This window comes from Trichoplusia ni, chromosome 13, assembly GCF_003590095.1.
Source record: "Trichoplusia ni isolate ovarian cell line Hi5 chromosome 13, tn1, whole genome shotgun sequence".
NCBI classification, from domain to species: Eukaryota; Metazoa; Arthropoda; class Insecta; order Lepidoptera; family Noctuidae; genus Trichoplusia; species Trichoplusia ni.
Window position 1 is genome coordinate 4116745 of NC_039490.1, and position 27263 is coordinate 4144007.

A 27263-nucleotide genomic window follows, 5' to 3' on the forward strand; every position below is an offset into this window, starting at 1 on the left:
TTTTGATTTCATGATGCCCAATATTTCTTGAATGAACTTTCTGTGCCGTTTTTTGCTACACATACATATACAAGAATCATTAGTGAGATTTAGCTTATGCATAATACCTAATGCCTAAACTTTTCATTTCGACAAAAGACGATTCCTGTCTTAAAGGATGCAACAGTTAACTTTCGCATGGTACTTATTGGGCTCGCCCAACTAGTTTTGGGCTCAATCGGAGTCCTTAATATATAGGCTGACGCGACAGCGGCAGTTTTTATATACACCATAACACGAATCAATCGCATAAGATTGATCTTACGGAAAACAATATATTCAAATGATAAAAGAAATATTGTAAGTCAGCTTGCCAACTTTAGTTTTTGCGTATAGTTAATATAGTTATGGGAGAGGAACTAGTGGGTAGATAAGCAGAGTGACTTTTTATTTTTTTATTTAGTTATGAAGGACTTAGAGCTACAAAAAGAATAGCTGAATAACAATAAATTTCAACAAGTCCTCACTTAGAAATTCCCAAGTAATAAAGATAATTCTATCGACTTCGATATGAGCAAACAAATTATGATCAATTTACTAATCAAAACCTTCATTATTTTGTTCTTCAACTAGTTTAAAATCAAGGCATGCTGTTTGAGACAAATCAAGCTAAATATAGCGACAAGGCCTGGGACCAGTGCGAGGCAATTCCCTTTAATGTATGTTGTTTACGATCCAACTCAAATATTTACAAAGATTCCAAGACCATTATGTTATTTGCTTACATAAAAGGTCCGTTGTTTGTTCCAACGCCACAAGTTCGAGTTTATTCAAGAGAACATTTATGAACAGTTTTATTACAATTGAGAAAGTGACCTAATTGCTGTTTTTTTTATTTTGAAATGTTCTGTTGTTTGTTTGTGATTTTATGTTTTGGTAGGTGGTAAACAAGATAGTAAATTAAATTAGTTTTTTTATTGAATATAGGACTAAATAATTTATAGCATTTATAATGGTCGGTTTATTCAATAATATCTCCTTGGTTAGTACAGTTGCGTCTATATAATCTGAGCTAAAAAAATTGCAATGTGTGGTTAAAGTTTTCTTCAAGTTTATTCATGTTTAACAGTAATGATAGTTAATTGTAGAAACTACCATTTTAATAAACAATTTCTTTCCTTTCCAGATATCTTCACCGTGCCAGTGTTCCAAAGTGTTCAAACCTCCTATATCTTTCCAATGACTTGAAACTAGAATTTCCCTCCTCTCCATCATGACATGTCCATTCCGCCGCGCTTCCTCCCAACACCAGTTCGCCAATGGGAGTGGTTCCAGTGGAAAGAAACCAGAATTCCGCTCCCGACAATCCTCGGTCCACCTCCCAGGGCCAGATGAGGACGAAGGAGAGAGAAACACGCTCACTCTGAAGAACTTGAGCGAAGCTCTACAACTCCTCACAGCACCTTCGGTAAGTTTTCAATCAAATCTAAACTTTAAATTAAAGGTATAAGGTCATTTTTAAGTTCTTCGAAGAAGGGTTTGAGATCATCCATGTATCACAGATCGAACGGAAATAGTATCCTTTAACGCGTTGTCGATTTGCTCAAGCGACTAACTACATCTTTGAACCCTGTCGATCTAATCTGCACTTTATGATCATGGACTAAGGTCATATTTTGTTGGATATTCGCGGATCATCGGTGCATATCATAAAGGAAGGCAAGTCGCGACTGCTGACACCGGCTTTGCTTAATCTTTCTGTGCGATTTTGAACTTTACTACTGGGTAGCAAGGATCTTTGTTGAAACTAAGTCCTGAAGTTATCGCTGAGGAGCGTACAGAAACATATTGACGCTTAAGCGCTTAAGCGAAGCATCGCAGCTGCTGACTGCGGCTTACTGAAGCCTTAACGTTTCATTTTAAACCCTATCCCGATGATATAAGACTCCAATTAATACATTTAAGAGCTTAAGACGATTAAGCGAACTTCTGCGATATATCGAGAGAGTTAGTTCAATTCGTTCAGTAAAGTGTTAATATTTAGCAGAAATGAAATTAATAGGAAATATGAGACGTTGATGTTGGAATGTTATTAAATTCAAAATGGCTACCGTAACTTGAAACCTCCTTAATATAAAATAATTCGCTCTCGTTACGACGAAATATTTTAATTAGGAAGTTAATTTGAATTCTTGATGCAATTTGAGATTTATTTTTTACATTACTCAAAAACTTTTAACTACCCGATCTGTAAAATTGTGAAGTTTTAATTCTGATAGTTTAAATATATGTGACCTACTTAAGTTAGACGACGGTCTCCATTAGAACTTTTACTTTTATCTATTTCTACATGGTATGAATAGATAAGTACCTAGTATCCTAGTATCCTCGTGGAATAATATTTGACTCGCCAATGTCGCTGTGCGCGATGAGTCAAGAGTTTGATCCCCTCATACTTGTTCTGAGTCGGGGTGTGTTTGTGTTTGTGCCTGTGTCTGTAACTGTAGATTCTGTCCTACTTTAATTTAAGGAAGGTATATTTAAGGTACTTAAATAAAAGTAGGAAATAATCTTTAAACCAAACCTTAAAATTTTCTGAGTTGGTAGGTAAATTTTGAGAGCTTAAACTTAAACTGACGTACCATATTTTTTTTAAGCAAATGATAATTTCTTTAAAGACGAGAAAAATATATTAATGCGTTCTTGGATTTGAACTTACAACCTTTGACTTAGCATTCGAACGGTCATACCACTAGGCTATCAAGTTTATTCACAGCTTCCAAACGTTTCGATCCTCACATGTCTGTGTGGCACAGTTGACAGACAGGAAAAATGAATGAATCTCTTTCCTGTTCCCATTTGGTTTGTATGCTCCCATTCAATTGTTTTTAATGACGGTAATAAAGATTATATCAAGCGTTTAAAATTCTATAAACGTTTTTCATTCATACAATGAGACGTAAGTTACTTTTGAGTTATGTGTCTCATGAATCAATTAGATTCTTAATAAAATTTTAAATTACAGTGTAGTTCGACGTTTTTCAAATTACTATGAGTTTTTATAAAACGGTACAAAATCTTCATTCTTATATCTATTGATGGCCACTATGAAAAGGAAAGATTAAAAAAAAACTGACTTCAAACAAAGGATTTTAATGCTTGTGTTGAAAATGGTCGAATCACTTGCACAATAATCCAGACTCAGGACAAGCATTCGTGGTTCACGCAAATACAACGCGGGGATCGACATGATACGACACGTCAAGAAAATTGCGATTTCAATGACAGGAACAGTGCTAATTAAGACGTAAATATGTGTAGAAATACAAACTGTATTTCGCTATCTTCATATTTGTGGCTGACTATGTGTTTTTGTTGAACGCGGCCGAAGTCTCCAACAACTGGCTACGAATTCGAGATATCCCCGTTGTGAAGTTTCTTCTTAGACATGAACATACGGTTCTAGCTTTAGCTAAAGTTCGAAGAGGTGAGCATAAGGTGTTATACTTGAGAACTGCGCATTGCTAAGATAATAGGGAAGTAGCTCTCAAAGATAATACTCTACAAAATCTTGGATTTCAACAGTTATATTGAAACATCTATCCGTAAGGAAACGTAACTATGGAATACTATGTTCCCAATATAATGAGAAAAAAAGACCAAGAACTATCAAGAAACGTGATAGAGCAAACTTAAAGACGTTTTCGACGGAGTGACAAATAACATGCAAGTTGCAGTACATTGACTTCAATGGTCAGTCACTTCGGTTGTATGATATTAAATAAGCCTTAAGACTTTAGACTGGCGTTACTCTTCCACAATGCAATATATAACTGAAGGGCCTTATTAATTCAATTTCCATTGGAAGTTCAATTTTGAATACCTAAATTTAAAGAACACGGCCATTGTTTTCTGTATCACAACAAAACAAAAGAGCAACTAATATGTTTAGTAAATAAAAAATCTAAACGAGCAAAAGTCCTTGCAAACTATTTTTATACGCGGTGATTGAAGTATTGATGTACAATTTGCATACAACAGTGTGTGGTCCACGTGTAAAACAATAGAAAACAGTTATGTAGTCAAACTTTGTAATAAAAGTTTTTATAACAGACTTTATGTGAACGTAATAAAGTTCATTTTTAGTTATCATGCATTGCGCAAAATGCAATAACTGTTGCAGTTTCATACATGTGTAGGTATCAATACATGTCATCCAATTAATTATGGGGTCCAATTTTAAAGACTAAGTCATAGTGAAATCTGGAAAATTCAAGTCCAGTCTTTCGTTTGAATTTTTTCATTATTATTTGTATTTAATTGCAACTTAGGCGAAGCCTATGTCCAGCAGAGGACAGTGTTATTCTAAAATGATTAAAAGCAATAAACGCAGCATCTTTCCTAGACCGGCCTTTACATGAATGACATGTTCAATTGTATCTCCGTTACGCGTATTAAAAGTAATTTTCTCGTCAATAACTGTCATTAAATGCTCATTCCTATTGTTAGATATTCTCACTCAGCTGATTGCACTGCAGAGACACGAGAATAGTCAATTGTGTTTTTTTTAGCAACGTCATTTGTATGTTGTTATCATTGATAATTGATAATTATTAGATTTGATTTTAGGATAATTAAATATTTTGTGATTGATTTATGGCCTTACGGTCTAGTGGTTAGTTCGAGGTTGTGGGTTTGATTACCACTTAGCCCGAATATTTGATGAACACGATAATTTTTTCTTTAAGTTGATGTAATTTATCTATCAATATAATTATTTAGATTATGTATGTTTTTTTTATATCTCAACGTATTATTTGATATTTTAGTATGAATAAGCATATAGTTTTATTAGCTTCACTTTATAAATCTTACATGTAAAGGTTTAAAATCTGAATTACAATTCTAATTTGTCAATCAAGATAGGTCAAAAAGTTTACTACCCGAATAAGTCACAAAAATATTTTTCTTACAAAGAATTTTAACTAAGTTATAAAGAATTAGGCTTCATCAATCGTTAGAGTAAAACTAAACTTAGTTTTAAGATAAAAAGTTTATTCGAAGTTTAATTACTGTAACAAAAGGGATTAATTCAATTAATTGAATCAACTTCTAAAACCTTAATGACTGAATAAAAACTCTTTTTAGGTTTTAATTAAGTCTTAGTCTGGTAACTTCAGGTTGAATTTGACCTTTTTTAATAGAAGATATTCAATGAAAATATTTTTTTTCTCTGCTCTGTTTTGTGAAACAGTCTTGATCGTGGCGTTATTTTTTTGCACGAGAATTAGGCAATTAACATTAGATTAATGTAGAGCAGGAAATACTATAGCGCATTCTTAAATTGATGTAATTTGGGTAAAAGAACGAAAACTTACAAGCTTTAAAGTCTTTACCTGCGAAAGATCCTATAATTTGGCAATACCTCCTGTAATTCTGAATATTTACTTTTATTATTAAAACCAAATAATAACTTCAAGATATAATCTTACATACAAGAACACTTACACCAATTTCAAGTCCAATTAAGGCTTTAACGGAGGCTGGCGGACGCCGGCAGAGGCCATAACATTAATAATTGAGATTCATTTGCAGCGGCAGGCCATACATCAAATTGCGCACCTTGTGTGCGATTCTAGGCCCCCAGAGTATCGTTCACTCTCATTGGCAATTTGCGATGCCATGTAAATAAGCCTGGTTTATTATATTATGTAGTTTAAATAAAATTGTAAAGTGTACTTAATTATTACTGTAAATATTTTCTTTCTGAAATTTTCGGGGTGTTTTCAGATTCGATAGGTGGTTTTCTCGACATCGAATCATCATTAACATCATTAACAGTTTTCCTAAGTAAAATTAACACCTTTAACCAAACAGTTGAACAATAAAATTAACAAAAAACACAGCTTTTACACACACAGCTAAAACATTGACAAAGCATTCTGCATGCAATGGAGCAAAAAACAAATGTTTTTGGACCGCCACAGCTGATCAGGTGGCCAAAGGAAACCTACATCTAATCGTGAAAACCAATAACTAGGCGGTCTAAGGGTTATAGGCTATATTGGGACAACTAGGCGGTTTAAGTGAAGGCTAAATTGTGCCCAAGACACAACGACCAGGTGACTATGACTCTATATTGTGGTTGCAAAATAAAGTCACCCTACCTACCTATCCTCGAAAGTCGTCGTAAAACTTTTGACTGTCGCCTCATACGCAACCAGCGAACATTTATAGAGTTTCCCCAACTTTCACATGGACTTTCTTTGAAAATACGAAGAAAATTGTTTAACTAATACGCCATGTGTTTAAACTTTTCCTTTTGTTTTTAGATTGAAGAAATAGGGAGAGTTAAAATATACGATTTGGTTTTTGTATGTGAATAGGTTTTTAGTTCTTCAATATAAAAAGGAATCTGGAAATTCTTAATTTTTAGATCAGCTTTGAATACCAGGCTTGTTGACGGATGGAGTCTCCAGTAAAGAAAAAAGGCAATTATATAAAGTTGCCTGTTCTATGGCCAACAATAACCAAGAATTCTGTGGGTATGAACAATGTTCTATCACTTTAGTATAAAAAAAACATAGTAATGGAAATATTCGAGAGTGAAATTTCTTTTCGACACGTGACACATAAGTTTGATTTGTCATTTCAGTACATTACATACTTACAACTCCATAGAGTACAGTCTTCTGCTTTAAGACCAAAAAAGGATTACCTCAAAGTAAAAACAAATGAAAACACGAGAATAAATGAAATCCGACCACTAAACTCTCATACCAAAATAACCATGTCCTTTCAGAATATATATTTTATTTTTTTGTAACACAAGAATTTATACATTTCAATATGAAAGAGTAGAATCTTTGAATAGGTGTGATCCGACGCCCGTGGCGGGGATGTGGTAAATGTCACCCTTATAAATTTCCCAAGCTTTTCCCTTTGTGTATACGATTGAGTTGCATTTACATGATGTGAGCAATGAATTTGTACAAGTCTTTTCGTTTCTATCCCTTTGGTATGTGTTGGGGGAAATTTGCCGTTTCTTCTGAATTTGCTAAGACGCAATTTGGGATATGATTAAGTTTTTGAATTGGCTGCAATTATGTGTTTTAGTTATTTATCATTTTATTGTTATTAAGCGTCGATTTATTGCTATTTTCATACTTATCTCAAACTAAAAACTCTCAACAAATAATAAATAAATTACAAAAACCGAATATTGTGCCTTTTGCAAGTACCAATAGAGCTTATATTACTGCAAAATTAATTCTACGCAACCTAAACCAAGCACCCTAATATATTAATTCAAGAAAATTAAAACGAAGAAACACGCATCAACCAATTTCTTACACCCTTATAAATAAATTTCCAAAATTAATACGGAGAGTTTCGAAAGGATTGTTAATTAAGCGAGTTCAAAGTCGGCAGACCAACTTAATAAATCACTTTAATACTCATCTTGTTCCTTTAAACTTGTTCATAATTCTTCGAAAATAATTACCAGTGAAGAAAAGTTATCGATTAACCAAATCTTCGGATTCAAAGATATGTACGGACCATTGGGTTTCACTGGAAGATGTAAGAAAATTTCCGTCTATTTTTGTTAATGATTTTGAGGTTTCATTCGCTGTTTGTCAGTGGTGTCTTTGAATGATTAAGATATTTCAGATAACTTTGAAAATCATACATTTATAGTAGTCATCTGCTTAGGATTGAACCTGCACCCCGTACATATAATGTGACCTAAAATATTAGCCCTAAAGAAGACTGGTACTTTGAAAATCAGATTTTATCACGTACAGCATTTTACTATGTCTGTCTAACTTTTACATAGACATAACATCTTGTATTGTATTGACCTCCATGCTGGATGTACATTGTAAACAGAGCTGTAACGCAACGTTGACGTCATATCATTAAATATACGATCTTTCATAACAAATTAAAGATCTTACTAGGAACCAGAGTAGTATTAGTCACTTTAGCATACGTAAGGTGATTTACAGTAGAGTAATCTTCTACTAATAATTATCGTCCCACGATTACACATGACTGAATTCCAATGAGTATTATCAATGATCTTCGTTTATTATGAAGATGTACCATGATGTTCTTATTACTGTGGCATGGGAACTTAAAGATCAGAGTATGGGAAATAGTCATTTAATACGTCTTTATGTGTCTGAATGCTTATTTTACAAGCCATCGTCACCATCCCTACGAATATAAATCCAATAAATTTTTCGTCTTTTATGTTTTCATGTCTAAATAACTCTAAACTTGACTCAAAGTTTTGGCTGAGACCACGATCATAGATGTTAATTTATTACGTAGTGTCCAAAATAAAGATACGCTCATACATAAAAAACAGCTTTTAATTAATGATCTCTTGCTGGGCATAAGACCCCCATATAATTTGACATATCAGAGCAAATATAATATCTCCTTTTATATACCCCTACGCTAAAGGGTACTTTTGGCTACATAACGTCTTAATGTGAAAGGGTCCTACTGGGCTTAAGATTGGTTTAATTTTGTTAAATCTGTGTCAACTGTCAGCTGGATGGACTGGTCGCGTTATCTATCTCTGTCTGTCAGTTATACCGCTAATGAAACGTCCTGGTTTCAAGACGTTCTCGGTTTGAAATGTGGGCTATTTGCGACATTGTACTTGGACACAAATGGTTTTGTGTGGGTCAGTGATTTTGAGGTTACAATTTGTTAACTCTTTTTGTTTGGATATGTAGAGTTCCGAATTAGTTAGTTATATACATAACCTAAATTGAAACTATGTTAGTCATATTTATGTAAGTATACAACATAAATATACACAACTTTTCCATATTTTTTCTAACGTTTAAACCTTCGCTGGCCTATCACGAATATTTCAAGACTAAAATAAGCCAAATTGTTTCAGCCGATCTCGAGTTTAAACAAGCAATTCATTGTTTTATGCGAGCATTCATTATATATAAAAAGTGTGAAGGTGTACTTAACCGAAGCTCACACAAGATGAATGGAAACAAAATGTTATTAATAAATTCTAGTCATAAAACTAACAACAATGCAATTGTAGTTATTTTACACGTGTCTTTAAACAATAACCAATCAGACCATTAACAGCCGCAATTAAATTATCATCATCAATTTATTTTGCAAACAATGAAATAAAACAAACAACTATTAGAGCCATAGCTCACGATCACAAAGTGCCACGCGACCGGAAAATCGTATCGGATCACTAGGGATGATATCACCGGTGATTTTAGAATAGGAACTTAGTTTTTCCTTGATCGAGTTCAGATACTTTCAATGTTCCTGAACCTTGTATTTTTTTCGTCGATAGTAATTTACTTTTTAAAATAAATATATTAATTATAATTAATATTTAATGAAATGATGGAATGATCTGCCAATTTTTTGTTATGGTAGTAAAAGAAATATTTCGAAAAGTTATATTTCGAATTGATAAACAATTTTTCTTCATCCTTTTCTCACCAATTATACGAAGCGGTCCAATATCGATATATCTTTTGATTTGACAATTATTTAAGCCAGAATAATTCTACGTTAAGAAATTTTAACGTTGAACAACACGATTACATGATTACGCTAAACAACAACTTGAACAATGAACTAACACAAATGAACGCACACGAGGTCTGACATTAGATTTGATCGAGTTCATATCCATTCATGAAACCGGTCCCAATGCAGCGATCGCTTCGATGGAAAGCGAACTGGAAATGTGCTAATGCCTTAATTGGGACTTCGTTTAATTGGGACTTTAGGCGATTCGTGCAGTCTGCTGTATCGTGATTTAGTGCTCTATTTGTAGAGCCGTTTTCTGAGCGTTTTATACGGTTTTAGTGCCTGAAGACCGTTTAACTGTTTTCCGGTTTTAGGTTTTTCTCTTTTGGTGAATGTCGTGGTGCACGCATGACTAGCTTTGATTCTCTACATGTTGTTGTGTTATTTGTAATATAATTTATGGATCCAAAAATCTTGAGTTTATGGCCAGATTATAACCTCAAATCTAAACGTCATGTGAAGTCGGGCATATCCAGATTTAAAAAAAAACATGTCATAAATAGAACTGCATTACAACAATATCACAGATTACTAAACGTAAATTGTCAAACCAAAATACTAGAATTAGTAAAACTATACTTCTATAATTCTAGATACACAGGTTAAAACTACGCTTAATCAATCACAAAAATTGATGAATGAGGAATAAATATTCCTACTGCAAAAAGTCGGACAGTAAAAATTTTGAGATGAAAATTACGTTATCTAATTATCGAACTAACAAATTCTTCCTACTTTTGAAATTAAAAAAATGCGAATCAACACGAACCAAACGTATTTACGAAAACAGCATCAAAAGTGTACACGAAACACATTGTTGAAATAAAATGGACGTAGCTTGTGTTCGCAATCTCTTAGAAAAGCAAACATGATTTCACCATGATTAAAAAATAAAGGAAAACACACTACTTGCTGAGCTAAAGCAAATTGTAGCGATGCGTACTGATCCGGTTTAAAATTGAACTCGTTTAGTGGTTAGCGATTATTGCGTCGTGTTGTAACGTCTTTATATCGTAATCAGTAAATTGAGTTTACGGGTGTATGTACTTCCTTGCGGCGGGGTAGAGTAATAACACGGTTTCAATTTTTATATACGACGTTATTTTCGCAAGTGTCTTCAACTAAACTGTTTATTTCCATTAAAACTTTCGGAGTCCTTTATTATGAGCTGACACGGTGCTGGGTGGGTGTGGTGCTTGGAACAGGTTGGGTCCTAAGCTAGTCGGACTATCCCAAAAAATACGCGAATATATACCGGTATTAAACAAATCATTTTGTATCGCCTAAAAAAATATTTCGTCATATCTTCGCATTTCATACACAACACTACAAATCACTTAAACATAAAAATAGAACAGCAAAGAAGCTAGACAAACGTCCACCTACATCCCAAAATAGTGACGTCACTTATCTGTAAGTGCCTGATGTTTCCAATCTAACAAAATGCCGCGTCACGTCTCCTATTCGTGTCAATCATGAAGGATATCTTGTCACGTCTAAATAACTAAAGGAAAGTCTTTTGCCAGAGGAAATAGAAAAATTTATTAGTTTCCTAGAAATCGTCAGATCGAGGATTTCAATCTGACTAATATGACTAGGTTTACTTTATGATTGATAACGAAATGTCGGTGTCTGAAGTATTATCTTTTCCGTATGCAAATGTCATATTTGACTGAGACATCCTATGTTTATTTCCAAAGATATAAATGGCTTTTTCTTATAATTTTAAGACCACTATCAAAAGTTTAATACCATCCGGACTTACCTCGATTCTATAAAAATAGGCAAGGCACGTTTTTTTGTCTGTGGTATCCTTTTGTCCTTGTATGGCAAGGAGTTTCACAAATATTCAAGTCGCATGCACAAAGACACCCGAACTCGGGACAAGCATTCGTGAATTGCACAAAGGCTTATCAAATCTGCGACACGTCACCAATAGTATATTTGCCGTGGTGACCTTAAACATTCACATAACCGTGCAGACATAACCATCAAAACGCTTTCATTCTTTTGAAGAACATGCTCTACCACAGCAGAGTAACATTAACAGAACATTCGCGCAAGGAGGTATAACAAAGGAAACTAAATAATACCTCGTAATAAAACTGCCGGTTGCAATAACAAAAACTTCAACACAAGCAATCTTACTTTGTAAAACATGCATCGACTCTAATACACGCTATAATTGACGGCATTTAACATTACTTCCAAGAATGTCATTACCTTTTTTTCTGCAGAAAAACAATGTTAGAAAAACAACATGATGTATAGTATCATTTGATTAAGGAAAATGTATAGATGGCCATCATAAGACATATATTGCTCAGGGGGATAAAAACCTTTTTCGTTGCAGAAAAAATGTTTGGATAAATGGAAGAGAATTAATTTTATGGTTTGATGGTGTGGAGTTAAGGGAATGGTCTTCACGTAGTCGTTGCTGATGGCTGAAAACGATAGCTGTTAGCTTCAGCCTTATTTAGCACTGACGCCGTTGCAAAGGACACACATAATTAGGGTTCCATATCATAACCTTTAATCATTCAATCTGTATTAAGGTTCATGTGGTACAGTTTGGTCAATCGTAACAGTCATTCTGAAATCAACTGCTATGACGTAAGCACTTGAATGAACTGAACATTTTTCATATACAGTCTTTTTCGAGTTTGAAGAGGCCAGGTTCGAGAGGTCACTAGTATTCGAAAGCCCATTAAACCTGCTACCAGTATTCGGTTAACGACTGCTAAAACTTGACCAAATTTCCAGTTATTTTTACTAACAACCTAGGTTTCCAGTTTAGTGCCTATTCACTACAGTGCTGACAATGAAACTTGAAATTGACAAACAAAATGTTTTCTGTTTTGTTTTACGGACTGTTTATATATACTTTGATCTTGTTTGAACATTATTGTTTATTTTTAACAATAAACTGATAAAAAATGAGTTATTTTGACATTATTTTTTTGAGAACTGACAGGTTAATTAAAATACGTTTTAAAGTAAAATACCATAGCCGACGACGACGACTACATACTGCGACGTTTTTCCTTTTCCCGATCCAATTTTCATTTTAATTCAACACACCAATTTCTGAATCAAAGATGTAAAAACAGTAAAAACGTAAGCTCGCAACGCAAAAGTTCAAATTGATCTCCTATCGAATTTATCACATGTACGAGTATGTGATTTGCAATCGTCAGCGCATAATAATTTAATCAAATAAACATCATTAAGAAGCAAAAAGTTCCATTCCCTTTAATGATATTGGACGAGTGCTAAATTAGATTGAATAGGGTTCCACCCATGACAAACTAATGTATTCCAATCAATCTCGTGATCAATGAGCGGCACATTAATCAATGTACCAGGCGGGTCTAATGATAGCCGGACTACAAATGAATAGGGGAAAGGCACTCTTAAGTAAACATTCAGTATTTTTGTACTGAATGTGTGTACTAAGGAATTTCATCCTTGTGTCCGGAACAAAAAGATGAAATTTGTCGTTCATAAGACAACCAAACTTAGATCGTTCATTTCTAAATCACACAAATGCTTGTCCAACGCCAACACAGAAAACGCGGCACTTCGCGCGTCATAGATTTGGCGTGGTGGTCTAGTCCAATCCGATATAAGTACAGCCTTATGTACCACAATTGAACGTAAAAGTTTAAATAAAGAAATTACATGAAAATAATGGTAGATAAAAATTTATGTACTCTATTTAAAATATAATAGATAAAATTTTAATTTTCACTTGAATGTATTCAACAATAGGTCATGGCTACATTGAAATCAATAACAGAACTACAGCAATTTGTTACAACAACGGCAGCAGTCATCTGGCGCCCGTCACATTGAGTATAAGTTATGATTGTGCCGCTGTCCCGTTAGGAAGCGAATCTGAGTTTGCGGGCCTGAAATAAAATGTATTTATAGAACAGGCAAAGTTCTATGATAAGAATTAAGTAGTATCAATTCTATTCAGGAATCATCTACAAAAAATAATTTAAAATCAACTACTGTTTATTGCAAACATATAGAACTTAAATTTATTTTGCTTGTATTGAAAATGATTTTAATCTATACAAAACTGATTAATGGCGCTGTGAAATGATTAAAAACTTAAAACAAAACATTTAAATTCACTAGAAACACTACTAGAACCAATTTGAGTTATTTGAAATAAGCATAATGTCATTCAGTATTTTCAGCTGTAAATGTCCGAAGAGCACTCCAAAACCATAATACAGGAAACCTATTATTCCGGAAAGTAGTCACCGACAAAGAGAGATAGGTTCACAGCTAATATAAAAAGACCTTGTTATAAAAGTTATAAGTAGTTTTGAATGAAATCTCATTTCTCAAGCGGCGACGTTCAAAAAGCGGGGAAAAATCGTACAGAAGTTTATCTTGGGGCCACAAAAGAGGCGAGTTTTCAACTAAAATGAACGAACGTCGCTAAAATGGAAGCGGAAAATAATTACGTCACTAATTTTCTTGGACAGTTATGGGACTTTTTTCTAGGAAAAATTAAATGGTAGCTGGGTCGGACTATGAGGATGGCAAAGGACCGAGTTTTATGACGTGACTTGAGAAGGCCTTTTTCCAGTTTGGGAACAAATTTGGTTGCAGTGATTTTCGATGTTGTGAAAGATAGAGCCAAGTTCCGATAGATACTTTTTATATTTTATGTATAATATAATATATCGGCTTGGCTTTGAATTTTAATAACGAGATATGCATTAATAATAATAAAATACTTTGTTTTCATTATGTAAGTAAGTTTTCTATATTAACTTTGACTGTCACACTAATTATAGTGTCGCCGCTCGGGAATTTCGTTTCGCTTCTTCGCTAATTTCGAATTGGCAATTTTAAATATACTCGTAGTTATAAACATTAATAACAGAGTGCATTTCTTTATTCTTTTGATAGGACTCTACGTTATGACATTTACTATACTGCTGTAAATAAATAAACGAAAGAGCTTCGTAAAGCTTGTGTGAAGTAAATACGAAGAGAATAATGATGTTCTTTATTTAGGTGAGAACGGCGCTCGTCCGTTCTGTTAGCTTGATCTTGGCTTGACACGCTACCGTTTGTTTGACATAAAGTATACATACTAAACTAGGAAACAGATGTACACAAAAGCACAGAAATAGTCGACAATCTAAACAAGATCATAGTTAAAAGGAACAGAATCTTATTGTCAAAGACTGTGTACTGGACTTCAAGTAATCTTTATTCGAGTTTACATTTGTTTTATCATCATTACTGAAGGGTATCGTGTTGCTCAAAAAAACTGGTACTTAGCTGTATCCGTAGGCAGATGAATAAATGTAAGTGAAAAAATAGAGCTAAAGCTATTTTTTTTTAATGTTCGGTAAAGTTCGGTATGTAGTTTTTATTTTCATTGAACTTTGATTTTGTATAAGAGAGATTTTATTAATCTTTATTGGTAGGTTGCGGCAGCTCACGCTTAGTATGTAGTTAGCTGATACTCTAAATTAAAAACAGACTTTTTCTACCACTAGTGCATAAGAAGTATATTAATGTTTTAGCAACTATAACCAACGGGCAAAGTAAGGCCTATAAAAATCCGAATATTTCATTTGAAAACAAATATCCCCGCTGTTTTTATAGCTCCATACGAAAGCCTTATTTCACAGCAGCGTTTGAATATTAAGAGTGCTTTTATTTTTCAATTCAAGTCTGTTTTCTTTGTGCATTTTAATTTACAACAACTGTTGTACTTACTTCAATATTTGCGCGTTATTGCTTCGTTCAAAATTGCGAACTAATTTCGAAGTTTGTCTTTTTTCTTGAGTTATGATAGCGTAACTTTTAAGGAATGATTTTCTTTTGTTTTTTTTCTTTACAGGAATTTATTTTGTGTAGTGTTTGATATCGTAGGTATTTTTTAGTTACAGGATTTGTTTATGTAGAGTTGATTATCGCGAAAAAAAAATGGTTGAATTTGGATCACTGAGATCATGAATATAGTGAAAGATAGAGAAGTTTTGAAGATGAAAGAGACACTTGTGCCTCACGGTGAGACACGGAACTGAATAATACACAGTGAATTTAACTGAGTATGAGAAAATGGGTATATTTTTATGCTTTTTTATTGTAGACAATGATCTTAATTATTTTGCTAGTATTAATCAACAAATCCAAGCGTGGATAATAAAACCTTCGATTTTTCCATTAAAGCAACAAACATCACACTTTGACACTAAACATCACAAGTATTAAAACTAAAAAAATCAAGAGATATTAAAACATTCCTACCTTTTAATGAATGACTACCTTAAATTTACTTAAACAAATTTAGTGGACAGCGACAAGTGTATAAAGTTAAATCGGCGTGCTCAAGGGAGGCTAATGGTGTTTATAAGCAACAGGTTACAAACTTGGACATCCCTTAACGATACTTGTTTGAAAACCAACGTTACGAACAATTAAGGAGTTATACACAAATGATTTTAAAGCTGGCTAGTCATAGAGCAAGAGCCCGTGAACCCCAGACCTTCGTTATTTTATAAAAGCTGAAAGTTTGTCAGCGCATACTCCCAACCCAGGTAAGAACGATGGACCATTATGAAGTTTGGGTTATAGTGGCTTAGGCAGGTAAACGGTACTAAAGGTCTGAAAATACCGATCTAAATTCGTCAAATAATAAAGTGCGATTTTTTGATATTATCTTCAGAATATTATAAAAAAACCCCCTTTTTCATTGCCAGACACTTCACATCGTGGCAACCCCTTGCCAGACACCCTTAATGTTCATGAAATTATAGTTTAACTTACGTTATAGTATAAAAGCTGATTTTTATATATAATACTTGGGTAATAAGTAGATGATGTTTCGTCATTAGCCAGACATTTTTTATAGTTCCAACCCCTTGCCAGACAAGCATGTAGGGTAGCTGTAGGAGCGAGCGCGAGGCAGTATGTATATGAGTGAGTGCGAGTGAGATGGCGAGTTAAGTCTACCGCGATACCTCACTGCGCAGTTGTTATTTCTACTTTTTTTTTATTTATTTATTCAGTTAACACAGGTACACGTTATACTTATGACATAGTACAGTGTCTCACAAAACAGTACACACTGTTTGTCTGCGAGATCAAAAGTATATAAACTTATAAAAAAAACTTAAATTATACGTATTATTATATAAACTTATAAAAAAACTTACATTATACATATTATTATATAAACTTATACTGCGCATGTATTGTTTAGTACTCAGTACATGTTTACATCAGCTAAAATAATATAATATAGTATGATACGTAGATTATATGTTTACAATTTGTTTATGTGACTTTTTAAATAAAAGTGATTTTGTATTAAAAATAAGTCATGGGTGATACATTAATTTGTGTTATTTGCAACAAAAGTAGTGGCAAAATAACATTATTTTCTGACAAGACATTGAAAAAATGTGAATTAATTTTAAAATTGCGAAAAAAACATAACCTTAAGTACAATGACATCATTTTTCCACGTGAATACACAGAGGGTGGCTATCACAGGGAATGTTACAAATCATTCACAGGGCTAATGAAAAAATATTTTACCTCAGAACCAAAAAATTCTCAAATTTTTAACAATTTAAGGTAATTGTAGCATCGAATGTCTTTCCTTAAGATGTTTTTAAAATTTACATAGATTATTAGTTAAATAAATCTGCGCCAAAAAGTTTATTTGCATGAGTCATTCTAATCACAAATCTCTTCTTAAGACATACAATGTTTGTCTGGCAAGGGGTTAGAACTATAAAAAATGTCTGGCTAATAAGGAAACATCATCTAATTATTACCCAAATATTATATATAGAAATCAGCTATTACACTTTAACGTAAGTAATGATATAATTAATATCATTCTTATCATTTATAACGAATATTTAATTAATAATAATTGAAGATAGCACATATTATTGTTTTAGTTGATGTAAGCATGTATTAAATACTAAACAATACAAACGCATCTCACTCGCACCCACTTATATACATACTGCCTCGCGCTCGCTCCTACAGCTACCCTACATGCTTGTCTGGCAAGGGGTTGGAACTATAAAAAATGTCTGGCGAATGACGAAACATCATCTACTTATTACCCAAGTATTATATATAAAAATCAGCTTTTATACTATAACGTAAGTTAAACTATAATTTCATGAACATTAAGGGTGTCTGGCAAGGGGTTGCCACGATGTGAAGTGTCTGGCAATGAAAAAGGGGGTTTTTTTATAATATTCTGAAGATAATATCAAAAAATCGCACTTTATTATTTGACGAATTTAGATCGGTATTTTACACATCTTTAGTACCGTTTACCTGCCTAAGCCACTATAACCCAAACTTCATAATGGTCCATCGTTCTTACCTGGGTTGGGAGTATGCGCTGACAAACTTTCAGCTTTTATAAAATAACGAAGGTCTGGGGTTCACGGGCTCTTAGACCATCAGATTTATTAGAGAAAAGAATAAGATTTAGAATAGGTGTGTGTATGTAAGTGAATTAGATGACTTGGCTACACGGACAGCCGAGTTGCGGAGGGCACCAACTGATTCGGTACTTTTTTGAGATTATTGATGGGCATAAAAGTATTTCTTGTCTCGACGTTCAAGGTCAAATTAAGAAAAACTCAGAAAATCTATTTCGTTCTTACCTTAGCGTAATACATAACTGTATGTACTCATCTTTGAGATTATTTATCTTTTTAATATTGAAATGGCTTAGCCACTTGATTTTGTAACACATAAAAATCTGCCTGTCTTTCCAATTGATGTTTATGTTAACCTGCATGAAAAATCTTATTTGAATCGCTTACTCTTTTATGATGTTACCATATAAAAATTATAATAAAAGCCTCCTTAGATAACAATTATATTTTATAAGCATAATATCCTTCTTTTGTAGAGCTGTTACATGCTAATTTGAGTCTAATCCCAACCCTACAAAACACATAATCATTTTTCATATACTGTTCTTCAGACAGAAATAGCCAAAATAAGTTTCGATATCAACAATTAATGAAGGGCGAATAAGCTCATTACTTTCTTTCATACAGTTATTAATATCATCTTGTAATAAGAATCCATAATTAATTTCCAATACAAGACGGAGCAAATATCCTAATAATTAATGGACCTTCCCGCTTACCGAGAAATCTTAACGTAAATCCGTAACTTTTGTGGAAATGAGATGGAGCTCTACATTGCGTGTATTACTGTCTCGCTTTTCGAACGACAACAGTCTTGTTTCGTAATTTCTTGGTACAGGCACAGATTTCATACAGATTTATCCTATTTTTTCTCCCATCTACTAATTCTATTGATACGAATCATGAATTATTGCGTGGATATCATAAAAGGAGAGCTTAACTTTGTATCGAATGTATTAAAATATAAAGAAAAGGTTTTTCTGCGAAGTGATTTTTGATGTTGTAGATACAAAAGATTATATTTGCTTGGATATTTTTGATGTACATAAAGATGTATTGTATATTTCAGACTGTTATAAATGTATTTTTAATTCTCAATGAAGTATTTGATATATTGCTTTGGATGTTTTTGGCTGAATATATATCATTTTACGGCAAAGTATCAAAGTTGTCAGGATTTTCAGACAGATGATAATCAGATTAACGCTACAGTAAAACTGATTTACAATTAATTTATTAGTATCGAGGATTGCTCATTTTGTTCACCGGAATGAAGTATTTATAATTGGTTGATTTCCCAATTGAGTCGTAACCGCTCTTTGCGTTGATAAAATGTGGTTTGAACCAATAAATATCCATTACTATATCATATAATTAATTTAGTATTTCGTTTAACAAGTTTTGTACTGAGTTTGATACTAATAATTGGTCATTAACCTTCGAAGTTTTTAGAAGAAGTAGTGTTTTCAGACTTAAGGCAAATAACGCCTGATAGTGTTCTTTTAGTTTAAGAAATAAATCATTTAGAGAGATTTAATATAAAATTCATATTATTGTTTTTATTAAATAAATAGCTGTTTTCGCTCACCTTAATGACGGTCATAACTGCAAAAAGATAACCTTTCTTTAACGCAATCAGATATAAGTATGTGTCGTAATGTGAATTGTAAGCTACATCCATGCCAGATGTCATTGAAATTGGTGACGATTGTACTACCAAACATATAAACACACTCACATATTTTCGCTTTTATCAATATAAGTCTGACATAGTATGAAATAAATTGCTATATAAAATTAACTTCTGTGGAATTTAGATCACGAGAACAATAGATTTTAGATGATATATCGCAAGACCTAAATAGAAATACCTAGACCCGAATACAAATATGGATATGCACATAAATAAAATATGACTTGATTTATACGTGAATGAATAATAAATTCCATTGTATATGACATTTAGATCGTAGAGAAATACTGTGTGCATTTGATTCTCTAGCCAAGTAAATATGGTTTTAAAAGTATGCTAGATACCATGTGGATGATAGATTTTGGATGGTAGTTTTTCTAATATTGATTTTCTGACGATTTTCCTTAATTAATGTAAACAATAGTTAAATTTGGCAATGTAATATAAGTTATAAGAAAGTTGATTTTCGTGAGATAAACATTATTTGTCAAAATGAAGAAAAAAATGACCCAATTAATTAGCAGATTTGGTGTCCTACATTTACAAAACTCGATCCGACAATATTGGATTTCATATTTAAAACACTAAGTAACTTTGAATCGATAACACGGCGTCGATAATCTCTACCAAGTGAATCTGGAAGTTTTAATTAAAAATCTATCCACATGGTCCCGAATTCCGACGATTAATACCATCATTTATAACATCACAGGTGCACGACGTCTTAATTACAATGATTAATGTCAGCAATCCCGTCTCATACGGTACGTTAACTTTCTCCATTCAAACATAACACTGGAGAATGTAATACAATATCAGTTGTGGAAGAGAGACGACGCTCTACAAAGTAGATTGTGCTCTCTCGCTCCCGCAATTGTGATAATTTTCACTTTCAGGGGTGGTGGTAGCCTTTCTGAAGGAATTCGATTGAAATAGTTGGAGTTCCAACTCGATATGATGTCGCCAAACATTTGTACCCGAGCTATTCTATAGAAACTTTCTCGTATATTTGACGGGCCGTGATTTATTTCGGGCTTTGGTGTTTCTGGAAAATGTGAAGGTGGAAATAGTTTTTTTTACATTAGGTCGTGTAGAGGTGTAGTAAGCCGTGTGGAAAGAGGTTTCGTTTTAGTTTTATTTTTGTGTAAGTTACCTGACGTTCGAGAGAGTATGTCGTTATCGTAAATATATTAAGTAAAGAAATACTATCAAATTATTAATTAACGCATTGATGTAAACACAGGAAACTTAGATTCTTAGTAGCAGGAATAATCTTAGCCATGTTTCTACAGGAGCTAAATAGATAATTTACAGAAAACGTTTTCAATGGCCGTCTGTAATTAAACTGTAGGTAGGCAATTTCCAGCATTACAAAACTATGCGAAACACGTCGTCTCTTTACAAAGTGCTCAGTGGTTTAAGTGATAAGTGAAAGCGGCAAAAATATTTAAAAATAATTCTTATAAAGAAGACGAAAATGTATCTTGAGCTTTGACAAGCATTTGTGCAATTCATGAATGGTGATTTTATTTCTGGGTTTCTTGCGAATGTGGCACCCCCGCGATATAATCACGAAATTCCTTTTTATTTATTTTTTATAAATTGTCACCAATTGGTCGCCTAAAGATGGACATCGTCGCCAAAGTAGAGGTGAGACTATCTTTTAAGATGTTACTTTTAAAGAAGCTCTACAACCAAGTTTTGAACACACACGTTGGTTGGTCAAATACAGAGGTAGTCCTGGTAGTAGTATGAACATAAATATAAAGCATTTATTTATTACCAACAAGGTTAACCCAACTATACTCTAACCTCAAATTTAAACAGCAAATAACATCTTCATCATCTCTCTTTGTGAGTCTAGGTGTTTGTGTGTATGAACGTTTGAGAAACCGCTCGAGATAGATATACCATAGCGCGGTAGTCTTATTTTACCACATTAAAGTATTCGCATTATATGAATAAAACAATTATTGAATTTTAAACGTTTGATATTATTTTTATTACCGTCATAAAAATAATTGAATAGTCTAATAATACAATCAAAATAGGAACAGGAAACAGATTCATTCATTTTTCCTGTACAGAAGTAACTGTTCTTGCAGCATGGGTTATAACAGTAATAGTCCAGTGGCAAGACTGTTAGACTGCCACCAAAGGTCGTAAGCTCGATTTCCGTCACGTACCACTGTCATTAAAAACTCATTTAATTACCACTTCCCATAGCGGTGAAGGAAAATGTCTTAAGAAAATCCGTTTACTTCAGCATTTTTCAAGTATGTGTGATTTCAAGTGTTGTAGATACATCAACCATACAATAAAAAGAAGTTTACGACTATCTTTGTTGCTTTTTTTAGAAAAAATAGAAATATCCTCTCCTAGCTTAATAATTGGACCACAATCCTGGTTTGTCTGTAGAAGACCTTTAAATTCCACCAAGTAATTACTACGCAGCGTGCACGCGACTTGGTATAAGTACTTATTAGTATGTACATGATCTTATAAAAGGTCATTACGTTACCTGTAATTATTTTACATTATCTTCAAATGGTTTGTTCTAACATGCCTTAAAAACAAATGAATATTGCTGCGCCATTTTGTTTTTGACGTAGCTAGTAACTATTAGGATTATTTTTGTACCTGCTTGCACATATAACAAATGCTGATAACTTAATATGTTTCTAGGTAACCGTTAGCATCCGCAAACTCGTAACCTAACAGTTTTCATACTTGATTGCACGGATAGCCGAGTGAGGTGACCACGCGAAACCCACAGAGCGACATGAGTCGGAGGGTCGACCTCCGCGTAGAACAAGCATTCTGTACTATGCGTTACCAACCACAAATACAGTGATAAGTTTAGGCATGCCCAAAAAAAATTGTCGTCAAGCATGAACGTTCAGCAGGGAAATAAGAAACACTTCTTCCTCTAAGCAAAATGAGAAAACAGATCGTGTCCCCATGTAATGAATACATAAATTGCTCTAAATGGGTTACACAAGGAATCAAAACACACTTAGCACCCATCCATTAGCTACCCGATACGTCAAGGGTAGATTTTTTCCTCCATTCTACCATTTATCAAACATTCTTAATGTCTCCTTGTGACGTTCACTTAAGGTGTACTGTTACTTGCTAAATGAAGACAACTTCAAGTGGCTTTTTGCTAACGAGCATAGTAATTTATGTTGAATTTGGTCAAGTCGTTTGTAACTTTATTGCTATGTCAATAAGAACTCAATTCGGGTAAGTTAACCTTTTTACCGGCCTCAAGTATCATAACTAGGTGTATTTCATCATAGGTGGAATTGGTAACCTCAATTGGAACTACTTAATATACTTTTTCTTCGTACAGATTCTACGTTTCCAAGTGATTTGTCATTTCGTCCCTAAGGCCCGCGGCCCATATGGAACAAGATAGGGAAAATCAACGTTTCTGAGTCATCAATTGGTTAATGCGAATTACTAAGAAAATATTGAAAAGAATTATTGTAACGAAATGACGTTTAATGCATTCTTTTGGTTCATTAATTCCTTTATCAGCCCTTTGTTTTCCATCTTGCTTCCTCGCACACAAATTAGATCATCCTATCTTTGTTTAATGCTCAATTTAATTACAGAAACAGATACAGCGGTTTACGATTGGATTTTATCGGGAACAAATAACAGCTCAATTAATTCGGGTCGACAACTTATTTTGATTGATTTGTTTGGTAGGACCGTTTGATTGTCTAAAACGGTTTTTAACTCGAACGAATCCGATATTAAATCCTCTTAGGGTGCGCGTTCACTGAGGACGATTTTCGCAAAAAAATATAATGGAAAATCTATCTTCTCTCCATATTACTGGAAATAGTATGAAAATTCCACTATTCAGTTGTGATTCGAATATTCAACATCAGATTCGCTCTACTGTGCATTGTTTCGGGAGCGTCACTAAAAAACATTCGTTTTTCTCTTCTCTTCTTTATTCTCACCTGTCCTTTTGTCATCATCAATTCTTGCGAGATTAATTTGCCGCACTTTTATTTTTCAATAAGGCTGATCTTTTGCGTGCATATTTTTCGACACCGCAATATAACACATCAGCTCAGTTCAAACGGGAGCCCCATCTTGTATGAATGTCTTGACGAGCACTTTGATCCCGAAGAAAAAAGCAAGCTCATCATCATCCTAGCCTTTTCCCAAATCTGTTGAGGTCGGAATGCAGTCTAACCTGATTCAGCTAAGAACCAGTGTTTTACAAGGAGCGACTGCCAATCTTACCTCCGCAACCCAGAACAACACCTTAGACTGGTTTTTCATATTTAACACTATCAACTTTCTCTAAATAACCTTCAATCTTCAAAACATCTTCGAAAAAGTTTATCAATTAGAGAAGAATTTACGTAAAATATTGGAGTAGGCAAGAAGAAGGCTTTTAAGGGACTCGGTAAACTGATATCAGAGGACGAGACGCATTAAATTGGCGGGAAATTTTTACGCAGTAATAAACAACATTTTGTCATCCGATCTCTTTTCCAAAATAACGTAGAATTCTATTTGTACGTAAAATAAGTCGGTATTTATTTTAGTTCTTTATTGAATTGGTGTCTGTATCAAATGTAAAAAAATATTTTTTTTTTCAACGTACCTAGATGTTTGATTATCAGGCATATTATTAAAAATCAAAATCAAAATTCATTTATTCAAATTAGGCTACTAAGTAGCACTTTTTGAAGGTCAGCATCATTTACATTGGACAGCACCCAGTTTCGCCCACCCTTCACCGCTTCCTAAGTGCTTTTGCTGTGAGAGAAGAAACGGCGCAACAAACTCCCCAGCAGCACGCTGTCTTTCCAATTACAAAATTATTAGATATTATTATTATACAAAACAATAACAAATAAGTGTGTAGGTGCCGTGCCAAACAAACAAAAATTTGAGGTCGCTGTATCTAAGCCTATACGAAATTAAACTGTAAGTACAAAGGCCAAGGTCAGCAGACCGACCAGCCACCGCAAGCAGCACCCGTTCACGAGTATGACGCAAGGGTAACAGTATATGTTAGGCATATACTGTTAACTTATATCTTTTTACTTCTTGATACAGTTTAGAAGTACTTATTTAAATTCTGCTTGAATAAATTTAGCTATTTAAGTCACACCCGAAATGATAGATGTTTTTTTTTGGCTATCCTCTATACCTATTCAAACCAATGATCTCACTGAGGTCAAACTTTACCGTGAAATTGTGAAAGAAAACAGCGTGAGGAAACCGGCATGACCAAGAATTATTCAAAGTTGTTTAAAGCCATGTCAGAGTGATTAGATGCAATTTACACTCTTTTTATCCGGATGAGAAAGCATCAAACGACTCCTCTCGCTTTTAGTTTCAACTCTACGGCAGTAGTTCACCAGGAACCAGGTTAAACATCAACCATACGACAAGAAGACTTCATGTTGAGCACTCTATCTCTAGCCATCAATATCTACCCAACTGCTAAGCACACTCAATATTCATTAATATTATAACGTTCACCATCTACTTCAGTTTAAACTTCACCTACATCTAAATATCCGTTCCAGTTAGAATTAGTTCAGGTGTTAAACGGATCAGTAGAGCCGGGTAAGCCGACTATAGTAAGGACAAGAAGCCATATTTGCAGGGTTGCAAGCCCGTCGCAATATCGCTACACGTTATTACGTGAAGGCAGCTATTTTCGTGCTCAGAAATAAAATATTGAGGAAAATGTTATGTACTTGTACGTGTGATAAGAATGAAACGTAAAAGTAGGAAAAAGTGGTAGTTAGAATTAAATGTTCTATGATCATAATGTAGTAAGAACAAATCATACAACCGCCTTCAAATAAAAAAGTACTAGGCCAAACCTGATATGTGTATGAAGGATTGCAACGCATTGCCATACACCGACACAAAAACGCGGATGACGTAGCACGGCGGTTCAGGTTTAGTCAGTAAAAGTCTGACAATACCCATTTCCTCCACCGAGGAAGTGGGTGTCCATGAGGATTCTCCCGCCTTAACCGAAAAAAAAAAGACCAAATCTGATATGACATCATAACCTGATCCACCCCGTCCGTAGATAAAATACAGACGAATCGAATACCTCTCCCTTTTTGAAGTCGATTAAATCATTATATGTGATATATTATTTTGAACCTTTAATCTCCGGCAAGGATGTAAGGATGAGTTTTGACTGTTAAAGAGTATTTATGGAAAAACTTCATTTTTTTTAGTTTTCCCACAAAAAGTCATCGTATGAGATATTAATAGTAACTTCTAAATATTCGCTTTATTAAGGTACGACCCACAACCATAAATTAAAACGATTAATCATCAAATTACGAGTTGTTTCCATCATCAAATCATTGTTAATTATTCCTTTGTGATACTAGTCATTGAGTAACGACTGCGAACTATTGATTTTACATCACATTATGCAATTAGGCCAGAATCATTCATTAATTTTCGTTGCAGCTTCATGTGTATTTGATGTGAAATTTGTTGCACGTCATTACCAACGCGTGTGCTATGGAGCTATTGTCGTTTTAAGGGGTAGGTGACGAAGTCCAGTTTGCCGTCTGGTTTCTCGTTTATATGGGTTATTTTATGTTATGTGGCTTTTTGTAAACGATTGTCCTATGTGAAGATCGAATTTTAATGACTACCGTACTACTAATAGTATAAATGCGAAACTTTAGATGAATGGATGTTTGTCACTTATTCATGCAAAAACTTCTTAGCGAATTTCGTCGAAACACAGACTTTTAGTTTGATCATTTTCGATTTGTAGTTAGTACTGAAATAATACAGGGTTCACTCTGATTTACTCTGATCACCCGACTAGTTTCAGACCCATCAGAAGTCCTTAGTTGAAGCGGTTGGCCCGAAACTAGTCGGCCGATTCCGATATGTACGCTTGAGTAAAAAGTCGTATCATTGAAATATTATTGAAACTGATGTCACTTTTCATTCCCATTAGTTTTCTTTTATTGTTTTCTATGGAATGTCCTTGTACATATTCTAGGCCATATATATTTTTTATTAATATATATTCAAGAAGAAAGCACTGATGCACTAAACTTGTATTGTACTAAACTTGTATTAATAAACCCTTTTGTTTACAGAACGAGTGTCTCCATGCGGCAGTTTCAGCACTAACCAAGAACCAAGCCGAACACTACGATAAATATCATTGTTTGTAAGTAATATTATACTTTTAATATAATAATATTTCGTAGGATTAAATAATAATAAAAAAAACTGGTCATGGTTAACGTTATGAAAGTGCCTGTTTTAGGCTAAATTAAAATTATAACATTTTTATTTATTTTCATTTTGAACATAACGCATAGTCGAATAGTGAATATTTTCGTTTCACAAGGATTAAACTACCATGCAGTTCAATCCTTGCGAAACTGAAGTCGTCATGTTAAAATACTCTTTAAAAACATCAAGTTTTTTTCCAAATATCCACTACTTTTTATTCATATAAAGACTTAAGTAAATGGTTTTCAATACCGATAGCCCTTGTAGAACAA

The 27263-nt window shown here is 33.7% G+C and overlaps 1 protein-coding gene across 1 annotated transcript in view; it reads left to right on the forward strand.

The window, feature by feature from the left end:
- LOC113500001 (head-specific guanylate cyclase) overlaps window positions 1–27263 on the forward strand; it is a 79037-nt gene that overhangs the window by 21380 nt on the left and 30394 nt on the right. Inside the window, exons 2-3 of the mRNA XM_026880644.1 lie at window positions 1166–1447; window positions 26850–26923. Of these exons, the coding sequence (XP_026736445.1) occupies window positions 1253–1447; window positions 26850–26923 (269 nt within the window). The 5' untranslated portion in view covers window positions 1166–1252. The remainder of the gene's footprint in view (window positions 1–1165; window positions 1448–26849; window positions 26924–27263) is intronic.